Source organism: Gavia stellata, chromosome 7, assembly GCF_030936135.1.
Source record: "Gavia stellata isolate bGavSte3 chromosome 7, bGavSte3.hap2, whole genome shotgun sequence".
NCBI classification, from domain to species: Eukaryota; Metazoa; Chordata; class Aves; order Gaviiformes; family Gaviidae; genus Gavia; species Gavia stellata.
Window position 1 is genome coordinate 24,893,790 of NC_082600.1, and position 12,247 is coordinate 24,906,036.

The window sequence follows — 12,247 nt, forward strand, 5'->3', positions numbered from 1 at the left end:
GTATCTCTATTTCAGCAGGATGAGGTAAGGGATTTAAGTCTCCAGCCTTTTCCAGCTGGGACAAATGCAGAGTAAATTCACCACTGGTAACAAGTTCAAAACAGAGAAAAAAGTAGAGAAAACAGGCTGACTTTTTTTTTTTTACTGCCAGTACAAACACTTAACTCTTATGATTTGTGTTTAAACAATGGGAAGCATAGACAATTCTGCCTGACCTCAGTTCTCAGCATTCAAGTAACTATAAAAAGATGAATTCTCAGGATATTCTCCATGCTGCAGCACTATCTGCTGCAGCGTCATGTGGAGAAATCCAGGTCAACCCTAAACTTAAGCATGTAGGATTAACATGGTGTCCTACCTGGTCTAACATAGCATATGTGTGCAACCCAGCAATACTTCAGACAGGTATTTCAAGTATCTATGTACGGCAAGTCAACTACTGCATATATATGCTGCACAGCTGACACAAGAGATCAACATCATGCCCCATTCGGTAACTTTGCATGTTGTCTGGAGTCAAACATTATGCCCATTGACCTCGAGATCACTATCTCTCTCTCTTTCACACACACTCCCTCAACCAGATTTTCTTTTGCCCCGTATCACATGGCTGGAGTGCCTACAACCATTTGCCAGCACTCAGATTCACAGTCACTGCTTCTGAGGACTTCTGCACCTTCACACAGAGCAAGGGCTTGAAAGCCAGGTCTGCTCAGTTCATTCTGCACTGGTAAAACAACCAATCCAGTTTTACAACAGCAAAGCAGAAAAATTAGTCTTTGCAGATGTCAGAAGTAGCACTGCCTTCTGTAATGTGCAGTTGGCTTGGATCCATAATTTAAACCCTGGTGCACAGACACTTCCCATGAGAGTCTGTGTTTCCAAGTGAAAGACACCTGACTGCTGAAGTCTCCAGTAGTCGAAAGAAATACCAATATTAGCTCTCTCTTCAGCATTTTGTGGTCTTCAATTATGAGAATATCTGTAACAGATGAACTATTAAAGACACAGATGCTTCTAAGGGACCTACAAACTGTATGATGGATGGCTTGTGAAATTGCTATCTATCTTCACCATTTGCCTGAGATCAGCAGGGCAGAAATGTAACAGACAAAAGGTCATTTAGTGCAACCTGAAAAAGAAAAAAAAGAAAAGAAATATGACAGATAGTTATGAGAAGCCAGCAAACCTGACACCAGCTTTGCTGTGGCCAAGCACTGCAATTAGGTTTCAGAACAGAGGCAAGAGGAAGACTAGAGCTCCAACCACACTTCCTTCAAAATCAACATGCCAGAGTCTCTCTGGAAGAAAAAATTGCTTATATTTGGCAGGTGTATTATTAAAGCCAGAGTCTAATCAAGACACTCTGGTCTAGAGGTCAGTTATATTATCTGAGACAGTTAGTCAATGGACACAAACACAACCACTCTTAGGCTGAGGCTAAAGGCATTTTAACAAAAGTACACTAAAAAGATCAGATAACTCTGCTTTCCTAGGGAAGAGTAATTTTCTACTCTCTTTCCCCATCCCACTCAAGATCTCCCTCTCAAGCACCCTGCTGGCAATATAAACATCCTGAAATGCATCTCCCAGGCCAGGGAGGCCACCACAAGCCCACGCTGCTCATCTACAACACAGAGGTCTGGGAAGAGCCTCAGGGAGTCACAACACAGTGACTGACTAAATCATAAACCTCTACACAGAGGAGGATGAACTAACTTAGGTCAACACTTTGAAACTAAGATTAGTTGTCATCTTTCTCAGGTTTTTAAGCACTCTCTGTTAATTTTCAAGATAAATTCATCATTTTGATGCAGCCAATGAATCCTGAACTTCGTTTTGAAAATGATGAAATCAACCACATCCCACTTTTTTATTCCTTCCTCATTTTTTTCTGTTCAGAACTATTCTAAGATTTTCACTGAAATATGCAAAGTTTTGCTTGTCCTAAATGTGCAGTTATCACTGATTAAACTACCACCGAAGAAAAATTTTCACCAGTTTTGTGTGTACCCAAGAGTTTGAAATGAACTAACATTCACAGATTTGGAAGCTTTTTCTTCTGTGGACACCCATTAGCTAACTGGGGTTTCATTTAACACTTACCCTCTAATAGAATTCATGTCATTTAATTATTCTTGGGGTTTTTACTGAAAAGCCTGTTTACTTCCACAATCAGAGACATTTCCTTGTGGCCCAAATTCTCTAAGGACAGCAAAAGGCAACTGAAGTTCCAGCCTCCATTCCCAGTGTTTGTGCAGACCTCGCATGTCGGTACACAGTGAAACACCTCCACAAATATAATGCAATCCACCAAAAAATGCTCCCCCCTTGCAAAGCTTGTTTCACAGGTACCCAAGCAGCGGGTTTCAAACTGCCCCTTGAGGATCATTATTAAGATAACTGTAATTAAGGGTTTGCATCTAATCCCTAGTGTTCCACAGCTGAGATCATTATACCAGCTTCTGTGTAACCAGATTGCAACGTAATAAAGGTATATCCCTATATACAGCTAAACTCCACTGGAGATCAATAGGTAGCCTTCTTCCAATGACAGGCAATAATTAGTAGATTAGGCAGCCTGGATAGTGAACAAGAATCTCCCTCAGGACCTCTGAGGTCTTTGTTTTTCTGTTAATAATTTCCATTGCAAAAAACAGGATAAGCATACAAGACGTGTCTCTCTCTCCCTAAATCACCCTAGCCTCCTTCCTTACGTAGCCCCAGACTTGAAAGTCTCAAAAGCCAGCAAGAAGAAGAAAAAAAATTCTAGCACTGCCTGCATCTCTCTGCATGTTGGCATTCTCAGCTACCTGTGCCCTGTAATATTTTATGAAATACATTTGTCCACACTAATGACTGTAATCTTAAAGGTAGCTTTCAGTCAAAGGTATAAAAAAAATTGTACAAATCTTAAATACAAAACAATTAGGCATATTTGATATGTGGACTCAGAGAATCCCATGCCAGATTTTGATCTGTCAATACTGGCATAAATCACGAGTTACCTTATTGAAATCAAAGGAATTATTTTGTATTTATAAATAAGTGTTACTGCAAACAAAGTTAGTCCATAAAATACAAAGACCAACTTCAATCTCCATCTACCTGTTCTCAGCCTTTAATGCAGGCTCCTTTTTGCTAACTGTTTTCTATATAGGCAGCCTGGGAAATAAACAATAACTCCTTGAGGACCCTACAGGAATAAGATGCCAATACAGCATGTCCTACAATAGCCAACTCCATGCTGTCTGGGAAGGCACTAAATGAACCCTATCCCATCTCATTAACACCATTATACTCTACTTATCACAAATGAGACAGAGCAACGGCTTAAAAGCACAGGTATCTAACTTAGTTGGGTACTGCAAAGATGGGTGAGCACACAAAACCCAGCTGGGGCAAAAAACAGACTAAAGCAAGCCAGAGTTCCCACGCAGGACATTAGGTCCAACACAGGAATCACGTTTTCATAATCCATAGTGCCAGTTATGGCAGATTCATAGGGGAATGGAGGCAACAATCAAAGCCAGCTGTGCTTTCACCGAGATTGGTGACTAGGGTATTCTGTTCCAGATCAACAGCAACAGCTGCAAGATTAACAGGCTTTTGCAAGGGTTTTTCCTCTTCTCTGCAAAAGTACAAGTACCATCGGCATAGCACGTGGCACCCAAAATACCTCATGCTGAAGAAACTGTCACTGGTGTGAGATTCACCTAGAGTATTTGGGCAATACAATTGAGGACAAAAGTTTCATAGCATTATGTGAAAAAAAAAATCCACTTAAAATAAGGGTCCTCGAGCTCAGGCTGACTTTTGCCTACTAAATCCAACACTACATACATTTGCCATCAGCTTCCAAATTCAGTACTGTACCATCTTCTGTGGAGAAGCTAATATAAAGAAAAAAAGAATCTTTAAAGAATGAAATTAATGATTGAAGCCTATTTCAGCATTTTCCTTGGTTTTTACATTTGCTGCTTCTTAAAGAAAATATGAACATGTGCAAGACACTACAAGGAAAAAGCTACATTTAAAATTAATCAAATCCTTGCTACATTTGACAATTAAGAACACTTAATTTATTAACTTACATTCAGTGGAAAGATGTGCTTAGAGATCACCATTGCCAAATGGAGCTTGAGACGACAGAACAAATAGACTCCTATTTTGTTGTACCATATTTCTGTTACTGTTGTCAACTTACATCAATATCTTATCAGAGATCACACCCTGGGTGTGCCATTACTGAAGGAGCACTTTCAGAGGCCAGCTCTTTCATGGGGCAAAATACCCAGGACACAGTACCAATCACTCAGCTACTTATAACATGAAAAGCGATAACTATTGCCATGACTACCAAAAAGTATCATGTAAAAAATACTGTCAAAGAGAGCAAAGATCACAAGGAACAAAATTATGGCAAGAGCCTTCTGCGACATGTTTATGAAAAAGGCATAGCTGCTGAGCAGTGTCAGAAAGAGAATTAAGTAACTGCTTGAACTGCTCAAAGGTTGATAACAGAAGCTGTAATCACCACCACCTGTAAAAAGTCTTTCTCCTTCCGTCCTGTTGAAGTCTGCAGCACAGCTGGACCATAGCTTATGTGCTGACAGCAGCCAGGTGTGCACAGATATCAGTGACTGATTGCAGCTCTCATCCTAAATGCTCCTTCTGCCAGGCTGTTGAAGCAATCATAATTAAATTACTCACTAGAGACCTAGCTGCATTTTGGGGATCACTAAAGAATAAAGTTGGCTGGCTTTCACAATTGAAAAAAAGGAAACACTTTCCTGTCAGGGCACCTTGAGAAGTTGAAAGGTGCAGAAGGAGCAATTCCAAAAAGCACCTGTCACTCAAATTCTCCCTTTCTCACCCAAAACAGGGACACCCAAATTCCTCCCCCTGATGTTGACAGCACTACCCATCCTGGATGACTCCCCCAAAGGGAATATGGGGCAAGCAAGCTCTTGATCTGCAGCCTGATCTGAGGTTTTACAGCTGTTACTCAGGAGAGGCAAAATGCCTTTCAGTACACAGAAAAGCAACAAGCATTCTTAAACCACTCAAGTGCTAAAGCAATTATGTAGTGGGTTATTACTAAGCATCAGAAAAGTGCATGGTACTTTAACAAGAAGTAGCACTAGATCCTTGCCCTAAAGATGTTACAGTTCTTGGAGTTGCAGCGCAAATGAAAATAAATAGTGGTGAGAAGGGTAAAAGCAGGGTTCACAACTCAAATCACAATGATACGATTTACATCATGTACTAAAGTACACAGTTGCGTTTCCCTCCTCTCTTATCCCAGTCCTCAAAGGATAAGGTCATTGAGAGACAGAAGACACCAAAGCCTTAGGGTAGGAACTGTAAATGCGCCATCAGCCAGAAAACACTAGTTACAGAAGAGGGTACGTAAAAGAGCACTGACTAAGCAAGGGCAAAGCATGAGGAGCAAAGTAAGAAGTAGGCAGGGTGCCTGACCTGCTGTAATGAAGTATGATTCACTCGAGATAAATCAGAGGTGACTCTTGCTTCGTGTAGGGTGGATGTCTCTGTAGTATCAAAGGCAAATACTTAAGCGTGCTGATATTTAAACAGCTGACTGGTTTACCCATGCATGACTAAAAGTCTACGCAGATTTATTTTCTACACACTAGCAACCTCTTGCTGTCTGACTTAGTAAGTGATAAGCTGGGCACATTAGAAATTAATGGGCGATAATTAAACATGAACAATGAAGAGGGTTTCTCTAAGTAAATCAAGCTGAGCATGCTGGCATTGATATTAAGGGAGGTCATGAAGTCTGGACAAAAAATTGGCCCAGATGGTAAAAACACAAAATACTGAGGGAGAGGGAATAGGGTCCATCTCCCAGCTGGGGGTCTGAATCCTGCCATGGAGATAGCTGTAACTGCTCAGTGGTGCAGACAAAACAAGCGTGGAGTGCAAATGGCTCATGAGCACATCAGAATAAAGCCACCACTATAAAGTAACAGTTACTACTTTAGCCATTTGCCCTGCTAGCAGTCTCTTCTAATGGCTATTTTGCCATGCTGTTTAAGCAGGGGTAAGGGAAGCTGGCTCTGCCACTGCCTTTTTAAAACCTAGTCTACAGGCTATGCTCCAGAAGCATCAATCCACTTAGGTACTCAACTACTTACATAGACGGGGGGGGGAAAAGGAAGGGCAGTAGTGGACAAGGGATGGGGCTGCTCTGACATCCCTTGCATCTCACCTAGAACACACATGTGGCAGAGAGGCCAGCTTCAGTCTTCCTCATTCAATCCAAAATGCTCTGTGCTTAGACATGTTCTGCTAATTTTGATATCTTTCCTTTTAAGTCAAGGAAAAAAAAAGATTTTGGCTAGTGAGTAAGCCTCACTCACTATCATTACAGAACTGAAGTTATGAAAAACTCTTCCTGTGATAGTGCCAAATTAATGAACAAAAGAGCAAAGTCACCACGACTCCCTTTCCCTCTAATACTTTCCTCCTCCTAATGTGATTCATGGAAAGGCAGTAGAAGCATATAGGTTATGCACTGCATGGAAAGGGATCTTGGAAGAAAAATATAACTTATTGCACAAAAAGAACAGCCCTGTGTATTACCTCTCCCCCCGATAAAACACAAGCACCACTTAACCAAACGATCACATTGGAAGGTTAGAGGATCGCTCTGCTTTTCAACAGGCTCTTTGAAAAGCATGCAGACTGGAAGCATATGAAGATACACACACAAGAGGACAAACATAGGCTGCCTTTTCTTTTTACCAATCAAATGGAAAACTTGTTTTTAAACCAGGTGGATATTACAACCCAGAGTTATAAATAAATTAATAATAACCCCCCTAAAAAGCCAATCAATAGTCAGCAGATGGACTTGACTTAACTGTTTCAACAACAACAACAAAAAAAGCTATTTGAAAAAGTGCTTTATACTCTGCTTGCACTAGTCATTGCTGCAGGTTATTAATCTTTTACAGACAAACAGCCTCCATCAACAGATACTTGTGTTAGCCTGGCGATTTCTTCTGGAAAGCTTGACCCTCAGTGTTACTCATCTGCATGAGGCACTGAGTAACAAGCAGTGTTTTCTATGATCTTGTTTGACATACATATACTATTCCCATTAGCTAGATTGCCAAAGCCTATTTTTTATGCATTCTCTCTGTGCAGAAAATAAAATGTCATATTTTGACCAGATAGACAAGAACATGAATAAGTTAAAGAATCTTTAAAGGTGTTAATAGGACAACAGTTTAAATACATGCCGCACCTCAGGTAACTTGGAGTCTTAACTACCATGTTTTCATCTTGTATCATGGTGAAGAACAGTAACAGGATGGAGTTCACCCCAGATACAAGACGCTTCATTAACATCGTGGGTTAACTTATAATTCTGATAACTTATCTGCTCAAAGTTATACATTTGAACAGTCTAAGCAACAGTTTGGCATGCCAAGGTAGCTTGATATGCCTAAGTATCAATTGCAGTATTTTAATGCTGATTTCCTACATCTTAGATTAACAAATTAATTCTGAAAATTGGTTGAAAGCCCAGATTTATTGAATGTGATGCTGGACTGATTAAAACATCTCTAGAGATTGAAGAATGAGGAACCACTTCAAGAAATAAAGAACAGATCTTAAAAGGCAAGGAGAATGGAACCAGCATATCCCAAATAGTACCATTACTTCTATTTCTACCTTTCTTTATAGGTGTTAGTACTGGCTAGTATGCAGGGCAGACCTTCAAATTCACTTTTGTACAAGAGACCTTCTCAAATAAATTTGAGGGCAGGAGGTGTCTGTGGTTTTTTGTTGGTTTTGTTTTTTAACATTGGCACAAGAAATGGTACGACTCAAAATGAAGCATATTCAAACTGAATTTATGCCACCATAGTTTCCATTAATGTCTTACTCTGTGGAATCTTGATCCCTACAGTGTAAAGAACATCTAAAACAGAGCTACACAGCAACAGCTAAAAATTAAGGTTGTATCATCATTTCCACTAGAAATTTAAATCCTTGTCTTGTTAATCAACAGTTGCAAATGTACAAACATGTCTATAGATGTACAACATGCACCTCTGCCACCTGTGCTTCTCCTTCACCTTTCAGAAACAGCAGTTCCAGGCCAGTTGCATCTGAACTGGGAAGCTTAATGGCCCAGTCCTGGGACAAAAATTAATAAGCAAAAACATATTGGCACACCAAGCTTTCTTGAGTATTGCAGAGTCATTCAGTATTATCAAAGTTTACCCTAGCAAATAACAACTCACACTTACCAATAGTTAATTGGGGATGATCTAAAGAGGTCATCAAGATAACTGAAAAGACCACCAGACATGCCATTTCTCTATCTCGGTGCACTGAAATAATCTGCATCAAACACATGGAAATGCAAATTTTCCAGTGTAGATGCCTGAGTTGATTAACAGAAAAGGAAAGACAAAACATATTCAGTAACTCCTCCTTTTGCAGCTGTTTCCATTGTGTAAATCTAGACCCGTTCTATTGACTTTAATATTCCATATTTACATCAGTGAGAGACCACAATTTGCTCATAAAATAGAAATAGCCATCTACTAAATTAATTAGACTCCTGTGGCAAAAAAAAAGTTCTACCAAGGAGCCTGATGCATTTCTAAATAATAGCAAGGCTTCAGGTTACACAGAAGTTACCTCCCCCTGCCATTACTTGCACTGAAATCCAGTCTAAAGAACATTTAATTCAATTAACATATAAGTCCCTGTACTTCCATTAGACTAGGGTATAATAGCAACCATGTCTAACAGATAGGTACAGGAAGGAAACCTTTTCCCTCTTCACAATCCACAACACTTCATAACTTCATCAGGCAACCAGGAGTAGAACTATATCTTCAATGTCCTGATACGTGGCAAAGACTGAAAAAAAAAAACCCACAAAAAGATGTTATACGCACTTTTTGAAGATCCTGGCTGAAGTCTTGTGTTCCAGGAGGAGTCCACATGACCTACCTTTCCAGACCATTTTGAAACCCACATCCTTCTGTGGGCATTTCTAGATCACCAGCCAGCCCTGACACTGGGAGGCTGGCTACTATGTTGTCCACATCACCCCCAGTCATATCAAACCCCCATCTCTGCTCTGCGTGGTTTCCAGCTGCCAGATCTAAAAAGCAGCAAGGAACCCTCAATTACAAACACAGGAACCTGGCTTTCTGACACTTCAGAGCCTGCTCTGTCATTAGCAATGGCATAACAAGGGCACCGCGACATTCTGGAGCTGTGAAGCCCAGCATATTAGAAACAAAACTGACAGTATCAATAATCTCTTCAGAGATTTCCTGGACATGTACTTAAATGCAGCCCAACAGGATTCAAAGTAGCATTTCTTTTACACAACAGGTTTATAATGTGCTATGCTTAGCAAGTCTAAACTGAATGAACAAGCAGTGTGAGAATGGGAAACTGGGTGTCCAATTGACAAAAGCAAACCAAAACAAAAAAAGAAGAAAATCAGAGCCAAATCTTGTGGCTCCAATAAGCAATGTTTCTTCTGGACCCAAAGGAGTCACTCTGAATTCCAAAACAACCCAAAACCAGATGTGGCATGACAGCCTATAAATCTGTGTCTGTAGTACCCTTCTTATACAGCCCCTCTCAAAGTACGAATGCTGATAGGCCTTTCCAGTATCTGTTTGGGAGAAGTATGCTGGGAGAAAGGGGAGACCAACGCAGATAACACCACATTTTATGAATGACTCAGAAAAGCAGACTTTTTGGCCTTCAGCAGAAACAGACTGTCACCACGTGTTAAACAGCTTGTCATATGTGCCATCAATTCATCTCAGACTTCTAGGGAAAGGGTTGCAGATGTGACAGTGCTGTGGCACCAGTATTACGTGGACTTTCTAGTACCACTAATAAAGTCTACCGCAAATACCATTAACGAAAAACAGCAGCTTGTGAAATGCAGGTGGACAGAGTGGACCTGTAAGAGTCTTTCCTGGTCTTAAAATTTACAAACACAATGAACCAAATTACTGAAGCCTACTTTTATGCTTACTACAGCACTCAATGTGCTCCTTTGTTCCCCTGCCTCTGAGCAAGGAGGGAGAAGCGACTGTCACCTTAAATAATAGAAGTGGGGAGAGAGTAGGGCTGAACTGATCTGCTCCCTCCAGGCAGGAGCAAAGGCCATATCAGGATGAGCAGAGGCAATGTCTGAAAGCTAATCATCCGCCCCCTAAAGGAAGACTTCAGGGTTTTGTTCAATTATTTTATCAGAGATCTTAATAGTAATTGGCCAAGAAAAACATCCAGTGTTTTGAGATGAAGCAAATCAATATACCAAGAAGCACAACACTGTTGCTGTCTGTTTAATTGACCACCTTGTTTTAACTGAACATTCTAGCAAACAGTACCCAATTTTTCATGTTAGCATACATCTAGTAATTCAGTAGAAGACAATCTAGAACACTGCTCAGCAGTTTCACACGGATCTCATGTCTTTGTCACCAAGGTTTGAATGAAGACCTCAAAGCATAATTTAGTAAACAAAACCTAGTCGTTTTGTACCTATATGAATATTACATACAATATATACAAGTCATTCCTGGTTTCTCTAAACCAGGAATTCCATTAACATCAATTACCATCATTGGTCTGGTTGAGTTAGCTTTTAAAAAGAAGAAAAAATAAACCCCAGCACATACTGAATTGCAAATTATAATTTTAACAAGGAAAAAAAAAACCTGCTGTATGCTTCAAAAACACTTTCCAGGAAGCAGTTTGGCTTTGACACTGGTAAAGTTGTATTTCAGTTGAAAGCAAAACTAATCATGTGTTCTCTGTGCTCCCATCCATCAGAAATCACAGCTCACCAATCCAATAGAAAGTCTACTTACGGTCATTACACTGGCTCCCAGAATATGAAGTCATGGAGCAATCACAGGTGAAGCCTTCCCATTGCTGATTACAGATGCCCTGATTAGCACAGGAATCTTCCTGGCAGGTAGTGCTCGGTCCTGGAGAAGGGATGACAAGAAAAGGGTGAAACAAAGCTGAGAGAATCATTTTAGCCATGGCCACAAGAGCTCCAATTCATCATTACCATTACTATCAGTATCCTCATGCAGAAGAGAAAAAGCACTAATCAAACACTTTTCCATTCTTGGACATGCAAGCAACTCAGGTAAAAATAGCACAAAGACAACTGTACACTCCACAACAAAACAGCAAACTGTAACACAGAGCAAGGAAGAAGAGTGAACAGCACCATATTCCCTCTTAGGCAGGCCCAACACATATGTTCAGTGCTTGCTCCAAAACAATGTACTGTAAAGTATGGTGTAATGCAAGGATAACAAACACTGCCAGGTTGTCGTGCTTCTCTCAAAGTTTGATCCTCTTGTAGAAATGAAGGCTAAGAAATGGACCCACGAACAATGCTTCACCCTACGCAGAAAGCCCTGATATGTGGATTCAAACTGCAGTTTTGAAGCCTCATCTGGCTGCAGCTTTGATTTATAGATTAAGAAAAACAAACAAACAAAAAAACAAAAGACTCTGACTAGTCCCATTACATAGGATCCTCTGCTAACACGTCAATAAAGTCGTTAGAAGGGCGTGACGTTAGTCCATGACACTTCTCTATACAGGACTGGTTTCCACAGCCTTTGGGGGAACTAGAGAAGCAAGCAGCCACTACTAACAAAACAGCCTTTCATTGTTCTGTGATTTGGAGCTAACAGTTGCTATCCTACTCAGACAAACCTTGCAAAGACACAACCCAAGCAACAGGCAAAAAAGCAATCTTCAGATTGGAGGGACTCTGAATGACAGCTAGTATGTCATCCACAAAGAAGTAGCTGGATTCTGAATAACCCGAGAGCAGACGTGAAGCTGCAAGCCATAGATTATAAGAACACGAGTTTAGAAGTTACTTCCTGGGAAAGTATTTTATCTTCAGCATTCTAGACAAAGGTATACTGCTCCTATTGTGCAGTACTTCAAATAAAACGTTCAGCTATAGTTGACATACCTAAGATTCTATATCCTGCACTTGTTGGAAAAGAAGAAGAAACAAAAGATATAGAGTAGATGATAGAGTAGAGGATCAACTGGCTAGGCTGCCTGAGATCAGTTTGTTAACCACTTCCAGCCTAGGACAACAGCATAAGGATAAAGCAACAACTGTTCTACCCATCCCAGCATCTTCCGTCACAGTCCTTGTTAGAAACAGCAATTCCATGAGGCT

General features: G+C 40.4%; 1 protein-coding gene across 4 annotated transcripts in view; it reads right to left on the minus strand.

Moving 5' to 3' along the window:
• NRXN3 (neurexin 3) overlaps nt 1-12,247 on the minus strand; it is a 983,888-nt gene that overhangs the window by 537,905 nt on the left and 433,736 nt on the right. For all 4 annotated transcript variants that reach the window (XM_059819968.1, XM_059819967.1, XM_059819969.1 and 1 more), the window contains one exon: nt 10,896-11,015. In XM_059819968.1, coding sequence (XP_059675951.1) covers nt 10,896-11,015 — 120 coding nt within the window. The remainder of the gene's footprint in view (nt 1-10,895; nt 11,016-12,247) is intronic.